The following is a 16,747-nucleotide window of genomic DNA, read 5'->3' as shown; positions in this document are numbered from 1 at the left end:
TTCCCTCTGGGGCACACTGGGGATGCTCTGAGTCCCCTCTCCATGCAAAGGGGTGTTGGAGGAGGCAGCTCAGGGCTGGGGTCTGGGCTGTGTCCCAGCATGGGCAGGCACACAGGGTGAAACAACACCATCTGCCTGACTCACCCATTGTCTCTTCCACAGGCCATTTGCTGAAATCTGCCCCGAGGTCAAACAAACAGGTAAGGGAAGGGCTAGGACATAACTGGCTTTCCCAGCTCTACAGGAGAGAAAATACACAGGCAAAATGGATGGGGTTGTGAGGTGGTGTTCGAACTTCCCACCATCCCTAGGGCCGGCTGGGGAGAAGATCCTACCTCAGTAGGCTAAGCATCTGTTCATTAGCAAACCATCCTCTTAAATGATTCCACTTCTGTGAGCTGCAGGAAGACTGGGCTGTTCGTCTCAAACTTCCAGCATATTCTGGAGGATGTGATTATCTCTCTCCCATTAGCAATTTACTCACCATGAGCAATTTATTCACTGGTTAAATTTGATCCATTGTTTAGCACTTGAACTTCTAAGGAAACAAGGTTTCTGTGATCACTGGGAATGTGTTTCTCTCTCTGTCCCATCCTCCCCAGTAAATCTCAGCCAGTTGTAATCAAATGTGTCAGAATTAGCAACCCTAGAGAAAATTATGATCCTGTTAGTGTTATGAAAATAGGTGGCTTTGTAGAGAAGGGAGATCTGGCAAGCAAGAGCATGCCTTCAATGTGAGGAAAGCTGGCAGCTCTGTGCCAGATCATGGAGGCTGAGCAGATTGCTGTGGGGAGATGTTCTGGGGGAGGCGAGGTCAGAGCGGCAGGAAGAGACCCTACATTTAGGGGCCACTTGCAGGGCTTGGACACCTCACGCCTTTCCTCTCTTCTTGCAGAGAAAGACATCAGTGTTCCCAAACGGAAGCGGAAGAGGATCTCTGAAGGAAACTTGGTATCTTCCTCTTCCTCGTCTTCCTCTTCCTCCTCTTCCAATATGGAGTCTACATCATCAACAAATCAGATCTCACTTGTGGTAAAGCCTTCCAAATATTAGGGGGGTTACTGCCTACCTATCTTTCTGCTTCTGGATGCTGCTCTTTGTTCTCGAACCGTCACCACCTCCCTCTGCCTGACAAACACTATTAAGTGTGATGTAAAATGGCACAAGCAGGTTTGGCAAAGAAGGGGGCACACCTGTGGGGCTACCTTTTCCTGCTGGGTTTCTCTGGGGGAGGTCAGCAGACCAAAGCATCTGCCACCACTTGGGGCTCTCCCACATCCCTGCTGGGTGCCATGGGGGTGCTCAGCTTTAGTGGGAGCCACACGTGAGCTGCACACAGACTCGAGCAAATTCTCCCACCCCACTGGGTTAAAACACAGATGCTGGTGGCATCATCTTGGGCCTGTAGCACCTCTTGGCAGGACCCAGTGGTTCCCCATGATCTGAGCTGTGCCGGGTGTACCTCCAGCTCGGTCCTGGGAGTGATGCAGAGCTTCAGCATGCCACAAACCCACAAAAATAGGAAACAAATCAGGGAGATGCATACAGCTGCACTCCCTCAGGGCTTGGCTTTGGTTGTGGATGATACAAAATAAAACTCCCCCCAAAAGAGCAAAAGAAATACAAATTTAGAAGTTTTTTTTGTGAAGTTTGCCAATGGTGTTTTGGTTTGGGGTTGGTTCTTCTCTTCTCCTTGGAAAGTGGGAGCAACAGCTGGTGTCGAAACATGTCAGAGGTTTGATGCATGCATGGTTTTGTGTTGTGTCCTAACAGAGACTTTTGCCTTCTTTTTCTCTCCCTCTCTTTCAGCAATGGCCCATGAACATGTACATGTTAGACTATGGTGGTCTAAACGTCCAGATCCCAGGACCTATTAACTATTAGACCTCAATACCGAATAAGAACCTCAAATGAGAGAATAAATAAATAAATAAATAAATGTAATTTATGTAAAAAGTGTATATTCCAATATGTATCAATGCCTTTTAGTTTTTCCAATGATTTTTACACTATATTCCTGCCATCAAGGCCTTTTTAAATAAAAATAAAAAGTGTTGCCTTGCTCTTAAAAGTACTTATTTTATTACATATAGTATTGATAAATAGCATTTATAGGTAAGAGTAAGGGCAGAAGGGCACCCCTGGACAGACCTTGTCAGGCTTTGGCTGCTCAGTAAATCCGTAGTGTCACCAGTGCTTGAAGCCATAAGGTCTGAAATGTTTTAATGCTTCATTTAATTTAAATCAAAGTTGTAAAAATCCATGTACAGAGCTGCCGCAGGAGTGGTACCAAACTGCAGTGGTGACAGAGGAGGGAACCAGCCCTTTTGAGCATCAGGCACCTGCACTCATGAGTCCTGTTGGCTCTGGAGCTGAAGTGCATTTGCGTTAAGAAGGAAGGAGGTTTCAGGCCTCCCAAGAGGTGAGATCCTCCCAAGCCTTCCCTTCCAGCCTCCTGCCATCCCAGGTCTTAGAAAGGCACAGAAGCATTGGGTTTCATGAGTTTAACCACAGCCTAAACCAGAAAAAGATTTTCATCCATTGAAGTCCTTCACTATTTATGATTTTATGATTATCATTCTGTGACTCTATGACTTTCTGGGAGGCTTTTATGCCTTATGGGGGAGGAAGTTCCTTCAATAGAATCACAGAATTGTTTCATTTGGAAAAGACCTTTAAGATCAAGTCCAACCATTAACCCAGCTCTGCCATGTTCGCCACTAAACCACATCCCTATGAACCACATCCTCATGGATTTGAATGGGATTTGAGTGGGATGATAGTGACCCTCACACTTCCAGGGATGGTGACTCTTGCACTTCCCTGGACAGCCTGTTCCAATGCCTGACCTCCCTTTTGGTGAACACTTTTCCATAGCACACAATCTAAACCTCCCCTGGTGCAACTTGAGGCCATTTCCTTTTGTTACCTGGGAGAAGAGACTGGACCCCCACCTGGCTAGGTAGTTGTATAGAGCAAGAAGGTCCCCCCTGCGCTTCCTTCTCTCCAGGCTGATCCTGCTGAGGCTGCACAGGTTCCAGATTGCTTGGCCACTGCAAGTGGCAGTGCTGAGGGCATCTGGGGAAACCCCTGGGCTCCTCCACACACCCTGGGCCACTTTGCCCCATATAAGAAATAAGGCAATAAATTGAGGGATATTATTTGAAATTTCTGCCTTGTATATTCCACCTCTGGAGTTTGGCAGCAGAAGCAAATGGCCCTGACTGCTGTTACTAACCATGGCACATTTTTAATTTGTGCTTTATGCCTGCTGAGAGCCGTGCACAGGTGAGACACAGTGAGAACTAATCCTGGCATAAGAAACCAACAAGAAGAAACATCCTGGCTTGGGTGTAGGTAAATGCAGCTCAGCAGGAGCCACCAGGGGATTGTAACTTTGGAGTCATCCCAAGCAGCAACACATGGCATCACTGGGGGGGTGACCATTGCTGGGTGTCCCTCCAGGATGCAGGATGAGTCAGAGCCTTGCCACAGAGCAAACTTGCCATGACAGTAGCAGCTGTGGTCTGCCAGCAGGTGGACTGTGGTGGACACAGGATCAAAGTCACTCATGACAGTTTTTCTGAGTGCAATGCGATCCTTTATTTCTTTTACATGTTTTTGGTCTGCTTGAGTCCATGTCTCTTAAGGCCACAGAAGAGTTTCGGATGGTTGGTAGAAGTGTTATTTGATGGTGAGTAGAAGTGTTTCAAGACAGCTGCAGTTTTATTTCCTGGCTCTGGACTTGCATTTGCTCTAGAGTTAGATGTAAATGATCACATGAGATAACAAAATCCGAAACAAATGTAGGATAGTGCACAAAGGTGGCAAAGCCTGTATCAGTGACCCCAATTATAAATACAGTTTGACATCTGAGCAGTTGGCATCAAAATCTGAGTCTTGTTTCTGCCTGATGCTCAAACCTGCAGCATCTCCAATTAGGAAACAAAGAAACATGATTCAGAGGTAAAAATACATTTTTCTCTTCCCAAATGTCTGAAAGGGGCTTATTCACAGGTCAGATCCCACTGAGTGATGCCAATTTGTGCCCCAAAGAAGGCGCGGAAGAACTGCTCAGAGACAGAATTTTCAGTCTGTAAGCAGGAGGTATTTATTTTACGGCTGGGGAGCAGCCAGGTCGCCCTGGACAAACTGCTCCGCTCGAGAAACTTACAATTGAGCTTTTTATACACTTTTTGCCAAGCAATTACATCACGTATTATGAATATTCATTATATTGCAACATCTACTTTTAATATTCATAACAGGCAGAGTTGAGGCAGAGTTTGAGGCGTGGTCTCTAATTTGGGGAGAACTTCGGTGGTAGTTCCTGTCTGACTTCATCATGAACCCAGTGTCCTTTCATCATCATCTTCATAAACTTTTGAACCTTCCCTAATTTGGATAGTTTCCTTGTGCATTTGGCAAGGACTTTCAGTATCTGGCAAGTGTACCTGATTTCTTGGCTTGTCCCTTTTCTTATCTCCTTTTGTTTCTCTTCCATATGTCCCTTTTTGTGTGTGCTAGCATTTTTAGTTCTTTCTGTTCATGCTTATGTTCTCTCATGTCATAGTGTCCTGTATTCTAGTGAATTTATTGCCTGCGCTATTTCTTAATACTAAGTTCCCTATGCCTGCACTTTGTGTTTAACTCTCTTTAATCCTTACATTGCTCCACTAAATTAGCTTTCCAGGTTTTACCTGGCTTCATGAGTCAGTGTCACCTAAGAGAGCACATTCATTATATTTTGATTTTTTTTTTCTGTGAAGAACATAAAGGTCTGATGCCAGAGCACCGAAGGCAGTTGTGCAGATCAGTAATGATGGGGATGTTGGAGGCTGCCCATCCCACCGTCCCTCAAGCAGAGGCTCTGGCGGTGTGGGGCTGAAGCACTGTGCTCACACAGGCCCTAATGATGCTGCCAAAAGGCAGGGGTGAATGCAGGCTATGGAGTTAAATTAGAGAATGGGAGCTGTGCTGGGAACTAATGATTTGATTCAGAGAGCTGAATGTAACCATAAAGGCTGTAAATGGTTGAGGGGGGTGGAAACTGACCAAGGAGACTCTTCTGCTGGCATCCTCAGCATCCTCAGCTTGGAATCTGGTGAGCAAGATGAGGCAGAGGAAGGCTGGCTGTGCCGCTCCGGCACGGGCTAAGCCAAAGCTCTGGGCTCAGATTTTCTTCCCTAAGTTTCCTGATCCATGATATGGAGCTTTGCATATCCCCAAGCCCCACTTTCTAATAGGCAGCTTGTGCCCTGCCCTGTGCTAAGCCAGGCACCAGCATCTGCCTGGCACCTCCAGGTTCCCCTGGCTGGGTTTTGAGGCTGCTGGGTTCTTATAACAGATATATTTTGTGGACTGGATAACAGTGATTCCTGCTGTAATTTTGAGTAGTTTAAGGGCCACAATATCCACTTCCATTTTCCATGGCTGGAGTGGGAAACTCTTGCCCTGGTGCCTGTGTTAGCTTGTGACCTAGGAGCGCTGACCCTTCCCACTTTGGAAAAATGATAGATCATTTACTTTATTACTGGCTTCCCTCAGCTGTAATTCTTACAGCTTCCCTAATCTTGATCCTGCAGTGGCAGAGTGGCACTTGTTTTTTGTGTATATTGCGATTATCTGCTGAATGGGAGCCACTCCATTACAATTAGATGAGTGAAGATGCAGATCTTAACGCTTCCACTGTGTTTCTCATTTATTACTTTTCAAAGCCTTTGGTGTTTTTTGGGGGGTTTCTGTTGCTTATGTGTTTACAAATCCAATAACAATCTTCATTAAGAGTTGCAAAACATGAAGCCATCTTGATCCAAGACAGATGGCAGCTAAATGAAGTTTAATTAAAGAATGAGAGCTTTGATTCAAATCATTTTTTAAAGATATAGTGCACCAAGATGCTACAGAACAGTATAAACAGCATCTGTGCTTTTATTCAGAAGCCTGAAGGCATTTGCGAGGAATCCCTTTGCGAAGCCCGGAGCAATTCCGGGTTGTGGCATGCAGCTCAGCAGACAGCATGGCTGGTGGGTGCCTTCAGAAACCACCTTCTCCTGACACTGCAGCAAGGCTGGGAAACTAAGAATGCACCGAAGTGCGAGATCTTGCTTCCTTCTTTGTGTGGTTTGGTTGGTTGGTTGGTTGGTTTTTTTGGTTTGGTTTGGTTTGGTTTTGGTTTTTTAATTTTTATTTATATTTATATTTTTGAGTTCAGCTAATGCCAAAGTAAGACTTGGTCTGAGCTACAACCAAATTTCGAACTGTTTCCCAGCAGTCATCACAATCCACTCCTCCCTGCAGCATCCAGCCCCTTCCAGCTGCTCACAAAGCAGCATCATTTGTAGCCTACACGGCTTAGAGCAAGTTCCTTATCCAAGGCTAAAACTAATGGAATAGAGGCTCAGGTGTTGTGGGAGGCTCTGTCTCGGTGGTACCACAGCCTGACTGCCTTTGGGAGCTCCTGGGCAGCTCCAGCCAGGGCTCAGCGCTGCCCTCCAGGTCAACCCCCATCTGCCTGCCTGGCCATGGCAGGGTTTAAAGCCCATTGTATGCCAGTGCCAGACGGTGCAAGGTGGAGGAAAGCCTGGTGGATGTTTTTCCATACCATTTCTGCGGTCCCAGTGAGAAGCACTGATTTCTGTGCAGGGTCTTTCATCAGCACAGTGCACACCGGAGCCTTTCCAAGGAGTGGCAGCTGCTTGACGGCGCAGTGACTTTCATTTATTTCATGTGTCTGCAAGTTGTATGATCTTCAGACAATGGCTTTGCTTCCCCACATAACTTTTTGCATATATATATATATATATTCACAAACCTTGTGTGTATATATATATATTTATCTCCCATATAACTAGTATATAACTTGTGCTTTGCCATCTCTCCAACTATTTTCTTCTGTTAATGGCTCAAACACCTCTCAGTTTAGACTGTTAATTCTATTGATTAGGATTACCTAATCCAGAGAAAGGAACCCCACTGATGTGCTTGTGCTGCTGGTCAGGGAGAGCTGGTGGGTAGCAGTGACACTGGAGGCTCTGGGGTCAATTGAGGGATGGAGTTGCAGTGCTGTAATTCATGGAGAAGCTGCCAGTGGAGTATCTAAGTCTTTTGTAAAATGAATGTATTGCAGAGCTGTCTCACACTCAGATTTACAGGTCTATGGGGTATAAAGGCAGTCTGATGTAGCTGAACTGAACTGGAGCATTCTCATGCAAAGATTTTTCATGAGTGGGGTTTTTTGAGGGGTGATGTTTAAGTGGAATGAAGCTCCATGAGGCATCACGAAATTTATTTATTAGTATTTTTCCCAATAAGAGTATGAAATGGGCATTCCTAGAAGGAACAGGCCATCCCCGGCAGGACCATTTGTCTTACTAAAATGGTTTCATAGTCCTCATGGTAGAGGCTGGGATCTCATCACTGCCACCAGATTTGGAGACACAGGACTGTGGCACATCCGCTGCCGCCAGCGGCTCAGGGAGGAGGCAGCTCTGCTGCTTTGCCCTGTCCTTCTAATGGCAAATGATAGCAAAGAAGACGGATGGACACCTGCCTTGGCAGCTGCTGCATGGTCACAGGAGGGTAATGAGGCTCTTCATTAACCTGCATGCTAATACCACTCTGAGAAGGGCGTGGGCAGGAGCTTTTTAAGACAAAAAGGAGGAGAGAAAGGGCGCTGGGAATGGTTCATCGAGGGTGAGGGAGTCATCTGTGCAACTGGGTGCAAGCCAGCATCACCCACCAGTGAGGGGCTGCTGCACTTAGGGCATGGCCCATCCTGGGAAAGTCCCTAGAAGTGACTGCAGTAGCCTGTGATCACAATCTCTCCTCCTGTACTGCTGCAAAGTTTTCTCCAAAACACTTTCCATGTTTCTCTGACTAAATCAACACAACTCATTTCCAAGCAGGTGAAGTGAACTAAGAAAACAACCCCCACATGTAGCACCATCACTGCTCTGCTCTGTGGTGGCACAGGATTTCTTCTCTGTTCTAATGGTGCAACATTACCTTGCCAGCTTGGAAACCTCCAGCTTTAGGACACTGGCTGGTGTCAGCCTATGGAGAGCTGACTGCATGCTCAAGGTCTTATAAAGGATTATAAAATCTGCCGGAAAGAGGTACATCCAACTTGTCTATGGGTAGTGAGCTTCCTTTCAGTTGCTCTTCTAATATTAATGGCTCATTTTAAGTTGCTGGTTATGTTGCTGATGTCTGCATCAGTAAATCTGTCTTCTGTTTCAACCAGTACAAAAAAAAAAAACAACCTTCTTTTTCATGGCCAAATGTCAACAGACCTGAGTGCAAAATAATTGAAGATAACGTTGCAATATGCCGATTACATTTAGAAGTGCTGTTGCCTTAAGAGACCTCAGAGAAAAAAAGACTCCAGGCCAATTTAGTGTATAAGATACAGAGAGTAGGTCCTTTAATCTCAGGCCTGAGATCCAAGGATGTGTGCACCTCTGGTCAGTGGTTCTATGATTTTATAATAAGGTCCATCCAATCCCAGATTTGTCCAGCCCTGGTTCTGCCCCCCAACATACCCCTTCGGGAATTGGGTTTGGGGTCTTTGGGACCCCTTCTTCCTTTTCTTCATCTTCTTCGCAGCATGCACAATTCTTGGAGTTCCTCCAGAGTTCTGGGCTTGAAGGTCAGTGTCTGTGTGATATCTTCTGGTCCAGGCCTTAGGGTGTTTTTCTATAATTCTACCTTGAAAAGAAGACTAAACACACTAACAGAATTTAGAGGGATTGATATGGAATGAGGTAACAGAGTTGGGTATGTGTAACTACTATGTTAAGGGTAAGGGATATAATACAGCTACATTAAAATCTACATTCACTACACAACTACTTCTAAAATCTACAAAAGTTAAAAAAACCAAAAAGCTCTGAGGCATCATGCTAATAGATCTGCAGGCATATAAGGAACAGTGACAGTTGATGGTGTTCAGCCAAAAATAACTAAGGTGGCCTGGTGTTTGCCTCAGGAAGCCCCTGTAGAGGACAGCAGTGATGTGTGAGAAAGCTCGTGCACAGAGTTCTGACATACTGCTTGTGCTGGTGCTGCCAGGGGACCTTCCCGGGAACATCACCTCTGTGAAGGATGGTGATGGATGTGGACAAACATGCTCTCACCCAATGAAGATCCCTGAATGGTTAGTTTGCACAAAAAAATACCCAGCTCTGCAGCTGAGGAAAACTGATTCTGGTTTGGACTTCTCGCCACAAAGATGCGCAGGGCAGAGCACTCCCTTGCATGTCCTGGGCAACCTGTGAGGACCACTGGCTGCTTGTTGCTGTGCAGTTTTCAACTCCTTCACCGTCACTTTTAGATGGCTTTTGGCCTCTTAGGAGAAGTTGTATCTTGGAGAGATTGGTAGATGATGAGATGACAGTCAGCCCTGCTGAGTAGCTCCTAACCCTGGAAGATGATCCCATCACAACCAGCCTGCTCCTGCTTCTTGCTGACAGTCCCCAGCCATCCCTGCACCACCTGTATGTAGGAATACCTAGGGAGAAGGACAGTGCCTAGGAAGATTGGAACCATAATCTGAACACAGGCAATTCCATAAAATTTTTATTGGTTTATTTGAATTTTTTTGCTTTTGTGTTTTTTATAGTTTAGCTGCCAAGGAAATTGTTCTGTAATGTAGAGCAAAAATGCTCCCAAACTCCTTTCTTTCAGAAAAAAAAGATTGAGTAGAAATGTCTGTTTTCTTTTATTGCAGACAAGTAGAAGAGTTCCTTTTCACCCATCGTGGGCATTTCTATCAATTACTGTGGTGTCCAAATTGCTGGTCTGCTTGTCAGCAGCTTGATCTAGGCTCCATAATCACACCTGCAAAGATTTCTTAGGAGGGAACATGAAGGGGGAAGAAAAACCCAAACCAAAAAAACCCAAAAACCTTCTCTTGGACGATAATACTTTGCTGGCAAACTCCTGATCTAATTTCCTCCTACGAGCCAAAAGCAATGTAAGTTTATTTGAGGGACTGGCTGAACATATGAGGCACAAGCACTGCTGGCTTCTGTATCATTGAATGAATTTGCAGTGCGTTAGCTCTGGACCTGAGCTATTGCATTTCTCTTTTGCTCATGTTGTCCTGTCTGCTGCCCAGGACTCTCCACCAGGCCACGTAAGCCTGGCACGGGGCTGGAGCAGGGCCAGGGTATCTGGTAGCATGCTGGCACCTCTCCCTCTGTGCCATCTTGTGTCCAACACTCTCAGCTTTCATTTTAGAGACACTTGGTCCCTGGCTGGTGTGGCTGGCAGGAAAATTTGGGAAGCACAAGCTTCTACATCAGTGTCTGTACCAGCCTGCAAGGGCAGCAACTGTTCAGAGACATGAATAATTACTCAGCAGCCATGGATGCTTTTAATGTCCATGTTAACCACTGTGCTTATTGAAGCATCTCACCACACAGCTTTGCTGGATTTTCACAGTTTTGTGATGGAAGAAAATGTGTTTAGGGGTGACCTGCTGCTAGCACCTGCAATTTTGGATAGCATGTTAAGTTGGGAGGTTTTACTCTGATCTTTGGAAAAATGCATATTTATTGTCACTGTAACCCTCTGTTGCAAATGGCGAATTATTTTTTAAATGCTTCCCTCTTCTTTTGGAAGAGTTACAGTTCACGAACCAATGTAGAATTCTTGCCTGCTCTATAGACTTTATATTGTCATTAAAAATGGCAGTAATAGAAGGTTCTTGATCACTTGATCTAAGATATCAATGTGGGGGTACATGGAACCAAGACATTCTAGTAAACATTCCTTGCTAAACTCCCCAGAACATGCTTAACTGAGGACAGAGCAATAAATGAGAGGAGAAAACAGTGCTTGTGCACTGTTTTCCTAGACAAATATTTGCACTGCCCGGGCCCGGCCCTGGGCCGTGTGTGTTGCGTTGGCGCGGGCCCGGCCCCGGCCCCGGGTGCATAAAGGAGCGAGGGAATGGGAGGTTCGCCTGTGCGGACAGTACCATCGTGGGAGTTGAGAGGGGAGCCCTGGAACACACAGAAGAGAAGGACAACTCTAAACCCAGGCAGATGGAGCTCGTTCAGCCCTGTAAGGCCATCCATCTAAGAGAAGGTCACTCTAAACAAACCTACGTCCTGAGCACCTCGCTGCCACCGTCCAAGCTCATTCGGTCCTGACAGATGAACCTCAGGATTAAAGGGTGGGCTCAGTTCAGCGCACACTCTGTCTCACCTAAAAAATCCATTGCACAGGCTCGAAGGTCTTACCCACATTTGCAAAGCCCTGTATCACCAGCGTGCTTGTAACAAATGTGGGTAAAGACCTTTCCCTAATCTTCACTCGCGAAGACTGGCCATGATTTGCACTGCCCATGTGTTCAGCAGCCTTACCACATGCACCATATTCAAAGTGAAAATACAGGATGCCTTTATTTACTGTTTAACAGAAAAAAAAAAACAACATAGTGAAAGAAAAACACAGAAAAATCTAGACAACTAGAGCAAAGAAAAAATGGTAAAGGAGCATGAAATAAGCTTATATTGATCTGTGTGCAGGAAAAATATGGATCACTATAGTGTTGTTCCGGTCTGTCATCACTGCTGTGCTGTGACACACAGAGCACGTTACTGTTCCTGGGCTGAATTGAAGCTACACTGGTTTGGGAGTTGTTATTAAAAAAAAAATTTTTTGAGAAGGAAAGAGATTATATCTAAATATAAAAGGAGCAGTGCACAGCAAGGAACTATGAACCCTGTGCTCTGAGGGTCTGATAGATTTTCTTAGAGCTTGCAGACTCTGCAGTCCGACTTCATAGCTTCCTGTGGCTGGAGAAAGTCATAGAGAGGGATACAGAAGAGTGGGAAGAATCCTGACCCAGAGAATACCAAATGTCCACTCTTCTGAGGACCCAGGTGTTATGGTCCACCTCACAAGAGAAGGGTAACCCAGGCTCTTACTAACAGATCTCTAGAGGTGGATTAGTGAGATGACCCTGAATGATCAGTGTTCGTAAATATGTATATGTGTAGTGTTTATTTTAGAACAATTTGGTTGCAACGGAGAGTAGGTATGTAGCTGGTTTGGTTATTATTATCTCTAGTAATATAGCAATATGAAAGCATAAAAATATTACTTAAGAAAATATACAAAGGAGAAGAAAGAGAAAGAAAGCATAAGAGTAGAAAGGTGTACATTCACCACCCTTGGAACCTGTGATGTCACTTGATTGTTGTAATTTTGATGTCTGTTGGTCAACGTGATGGTTGCAGCCTGGATCCTGGTGTGGAGGGGAAAGCCCGTGGAACATAAAGTCTGATGGATTAAAATGCACTCAGGCTAGGTGGGAACACCGTAGTACCGCCCCTGTGGGTGGGGGGGAACTTTTACACTGTCTCTTGCAACAAACTCTGGATCTGTTGCAACACTTTTGGATCATGTGTAGGAAGGCTGGTGGAAGGCCTCAGGGGGTCTTGATGGTTTATGACACCTTCTAAGACATGACAGCTGCCTCTAACAATGCCCTATCAGACCTTCCTGGGGGGAGGAGGGGAAGTTTTATAATTGAGCAGAGGACAATTACCTTTATAAAGAGCACCATTCCAGCTTAAAGGGTGTGAACCTCCCCCTCAGGTAGTGCAAACCTCGCCTCAACAAATGAGTCTGTGGATTAGGGCTTTACACCCCGGCTAACCCAGCCAGAGTTTATTGTCAACATAGCTGCTGAGAATGGGATCTTAGAATCTTAGATCTTAGAATCAGACAGGTTGGAAAGGACCTCTGAGATCATCAAGTCCAACTCTTGATCCACTACCACCGTGGTTACTAGACCACGGCACTGATGCCACATCCAGTCTCATCTTAAAAACCTCCAGGGACAGAGAATCCACCACTTCCCTGGGCAGCCCATTCCAATGCCTGACTGCCCTCTCTGTAAAGAATTTCTTCCTAATATCCAACCTAAACCTCCCCTGCCAGAGCTTAGGACCATGCCCTCTTGTCTTACTGATAGCTACCTGGGAGAAGAAACCAATCCCCACCTGGCTACAACCTCCTTTCAGGGAGTTGTAGAGAGTGATGAGGTCTCCCCTGAGCCTCCTCTTCTCCAGGCTGAACAACCCCAGCTCCCTCAGCCTCTCCTCACAGCACTTGTGCTCCAGTCCCTTCACCAGCCTCATTGCTCTTCTCTGGACCTGCTCCAGCCCCTCCATGTCCTTCCTGAACTGAGGGGCCCAGAACTGGACACAGTACTCGAGGTGTGGCCTCACCAGCGCTGAGTCCAGGGGAAGAATCACTTCCTTGGACCTGCTGGCCACACTGTTCCTGACACAGGCCAGGATGCCATTGGCCTTCTTGGCCACCTGGGCACACTCTGGCTCCTCTTCAGCTTCCTGTCAATCCCAGCTCTCAGGTCCCTTCCTTCCTGGTTGTTCTCCAGCCACTCTGTCCCCAGCCTGTAGTGATGCAGGGGGTTGTTGTGGCCAAAGTGCAGGACCCGGCACTTGGCCTTGTTGAACCTCATCCTGTTGGAATCGGCCCAACTCTCCAGTCTGTCCAGGTCCCTCTGCAGAGCCCTCCTGCCTTCCAGTTGATCGACACTCCCCCTCAGCTAGGTGTCATCTGCAGATTTGCTAATGGCTTTCTCTGTGGACACATTCTTCTCCCCTCAGGCTTGTTTACTTCCCCTCAGACCTGAGATATTTGGACAATAGTACCATCTTTATCTTATCTCAAGTTCCCATCAGGTGGCTTAATTCACGGTCCAGTTCCTGTCAGGAAGCATATGTGGGGAGGGATGGGCTTCAGTGGTCGCAAATGAGCAGTTGCTTCTTTGCACATTTTGCTACAGTGAACAAGGTGATTTTAACAAGGTTTAAGCCATTAACTATAACATTTCAGTCTCTCATACCACGTGGTAGCAACAATGGTCCTACCAGCAAGAAGCAGCTGCCACGTATGACTCTCAGAATAAATCGTGGCATCATGGTGTGGAACCAAAAGGCATCTTCTCTGCCCCCAGAATAATCCATGCCTGCAGAACATGGTCTGGACACAGCCTCCCATTGATATCCTGGCAGTGAGCTTCCATTTCTTAGGCAGGTAAACTACTGTCTTCCAGAAGGATTTGCTTGAGTAACTTCTGGGCAGGGTGTACTTAGGATATCTAAATCTATACAAAATGGCCAGTACAGGCTGTGTGTGCAGTAAGGTGTAGCTGGAAGATGGTAGCATGAAGTTATGGTGGAGCATGAAGTTATGGATACCTTCCACTAAAAATGCCATCTAAACAGCAAAGGGAACTGGCAAATTGATGTAGAAAATGTTTGTGGTTGCTTAGAAAGATTTGGTGTACCTTGTGCTGAAGTTTTTCACCAGCATTATGCCTTTCCCTACCTAGTCTGCAAAAAGGAACCACCCAAGTGCTGCAGGGTGAAATCTGGTTAGGGTGGCAATCAGTAGGGGATGGCTTTTTTTAATCTTTTGGGGGTTTTGGAGTGTTTTGGTGTTGGGGTTTGGGAATTTTTTTGGAGGTGTTTGTTTTTATAGGCCACTGCAGAATGCTTCTGTCTCCCACTATGTAAATTATGAGAACAGTGATGTCCAACTGAACACTGGCAAGGAACTAAAAGAGCCACGACATCTTGATTCACTCAGATCGTTTGCTCGGGGGATTCTGGTTAGTGTTTGCAGCTCAGCATTTGTATTGCACAAAGTCCACAGCCTCAACAGTGATGGTACAGGAATGTACCACAACATCTCCTGCAAGGCCCTTTCCCAGCTTCTGAGATTTATTCCCCAGATGTATTTATTGCTATTTATTACCACTAGGAGGAATCTGAATGCTTTCAACTAAGCACACTTCCATTTCTTTTACGAACAAGATTTACTTGAAGTTGTAGTGTGTGGTGGTTATTCTTGACAAACTCTAAACACACTGTGAATGTTTTGAAAATACAGTTAGCGCTTTTATGAACATTTTAAGTCCTTGATATGGTTTGAAGCTGGCTCCCTGCCAAGTCTTCAAACCTTACCACCAGAAGTCGTCCCCCCCCCAAACCTCAGGGAGAAGAGGGAGAAAAAACAACCAACTAAGAAAACCCGAAACGAGAGAGACAGCTAAAGTGATATATATAAATATATTTACACTTATGTTACAATGGAAATATATACAATTTAAAATATATACAATTTCACAAGGGAAGGGGAAGGGGGAAGGGAAAGGGAACAAAACCAAAATAATATATATATATATATGTCCCAATCAGTATCCCGAGATCTAGTAACTAAAGAGTTAGCAAAGAAAATATCCCAACACTCTCCTTGGGACAACCGAGAGTCACTCCGGGACAATCGCCGGCAACCTCCTCCTCCCAAGGTCGACAAGGCCTTACCGGGCTTCGCTCCCCAACACGGCAGACTCAACAGCAGGGAACCTGCACCTCCAAGCTGCCGGAAGGAAAGAGAGCGAAGGCCTCTCCTCCTTTCTTCTTATAATCTGGCTTACGTAAAAATCGTAGGGAATATTGGGTAAATCTGGACCCTTCCTTGGTTACAAACTGGTCACCAAGGAAGGCCTAGCCCAAACCACCACAGTCCTATACACACTATAAACACTATAGACAAAATGTTGATGTTTATGAAAATCATAGTTTGATTTAAAAACTAATTGTTTTTAATAGCATTTCATTGGTGTTGCCTAAAAGACCATGAAGAAAAAGACTCCAGGCCAATTTAAAAGAATTTAATTAAACTCCTTTAGTGAGTCCGTAGGCCTAGAGGAATACGTACCATGTGCACACGCCCAGACAGTGGCTCTATGATCTTATAATAAGATCCATCCAATTCCAGATTTGTCCACCCCTGGTTCTGCCCTGTTCTGCCCCCCGACACGTCCCTTTGGGAATTGGTTCTGGGGGTGTTTGGGACCCCTACTTCCTCATTTTTGTCTTCTTGCAGCACCTACTGTTATGGTTGAAACAAACCAAAATACTTAAATTTGAAAAGTAGTAAAAATTTATTATAAGATTTATTGAAAGTGCAAATGAGCAAAACAGCGTGCTGGGCGACCAGGGAGACCTTTGCTCCGCTCACGGCCCACAAGCGCAACAAGCAAACAGCAACATTTATACCCTTATTAATTTCCTCTCCCACAGTCACTTGTCATCTCTTCATTGGACTCAGGTTCGCAGGCTCCATTCTGTTTGGTCCTTCTTTCTCGGGCTCAGTTTAGTTGCTAGGGTCTTCCCACCAATAGTTTGATTAGTCCACTGTCCTTGAGGCCTGGTATGTGAGACTTTCCAGATGGCAGTCCTGGCTCTTTATCATCTTGTGCTTGACCCTCTGCTCCTTATCCATCTCCTCCTTGCCTTATAAGTACACTTGGACAATATACTTTTAGAATAACAGGATATAGTATACTTATTTAGCAAAGCATAACAATTTGTCATGTCAGCATTATGGTTAACTATTCTGCAACTTATGATTTTTCAGCCTAAGCGAAGCTTTAACTATATTGCTATAAAGTATATTAATTTAAGATATAATTTGATGAGCAAATTGTTTATTTCATCATTACTCACTCATTACACCTACAGTCCTTGGAGTTCCTCCAAAGTTCTGGGCTTGAAGGTCACTGTGTCTGTGTGATGTCTTCTGGTCAAGGCCTTAGGGTGTTTTTCTACAGTTCTACCTTGAAAAGAAGACTAAACATGCTAACGGAATTTTAGAGGGATTGATATGAAATAGCGTAGTAGGGTTGGGTACGTGT

The 16,747-nt window shown here is 45.4% G+C and overlaps 1 protein-coding gene across 8 annotated transcripts in view; it reads left to right on the top strand.

Annotated features, from left to right (window-relative positions):
- Positions 1-2,071, top strand: part of GTF2IRD1 (GTF2I repeat domain containing 1) — a 70,515-nt gene extending 68,444 nt beyond the window's left edge. For 6 of the 8 annotated variants that reach the window (XM_027669922.1, XM_027669926.1, XM_027669920.1 and 3 more), the window contains 3 exons: positions 163-200; positions 896-1,032; positions 1,810-2,071. In XM_027669922.1, coding sequence (XP_027525723.1) covers positions 163-200; positions 896-1,032; positions 1,810-1,884 — 250 coding nt within the window. In that variant the 3' untranslated portion in view covers positions 1,885-2,071. The remainder of the gene's footprint in view (positions 1-162; positions 201-895; positions 1,033-1,809) is intronic. The other 2 variants (XM_027669925.1, XM_027669921.1) reach the window with 1 other exon arrangement.
- The last annotated feature ends 14,676 nt before the right edge of the window (positions 2,072-16,747 follow it).

This window comes from Corapipo altera, unplaced genomic scaffold, assembly GCF_003945725.1.
Source record: "Corapipo altera isolate COAL_440 unplaced genomic scaffold, ASM394572v1 61548, whole genome shotgun sequence".
NCBI lineage: Eukaryota > Metazoa > Chordata > Aves > Passeriformes > Pipridae > Corapipo > Corapipo altera.
The sequence above is the reverse complement of the archived record's forward strand: the minus strand, read 5'-3'. Positions and strand labels throughout refer to the sequence as shown.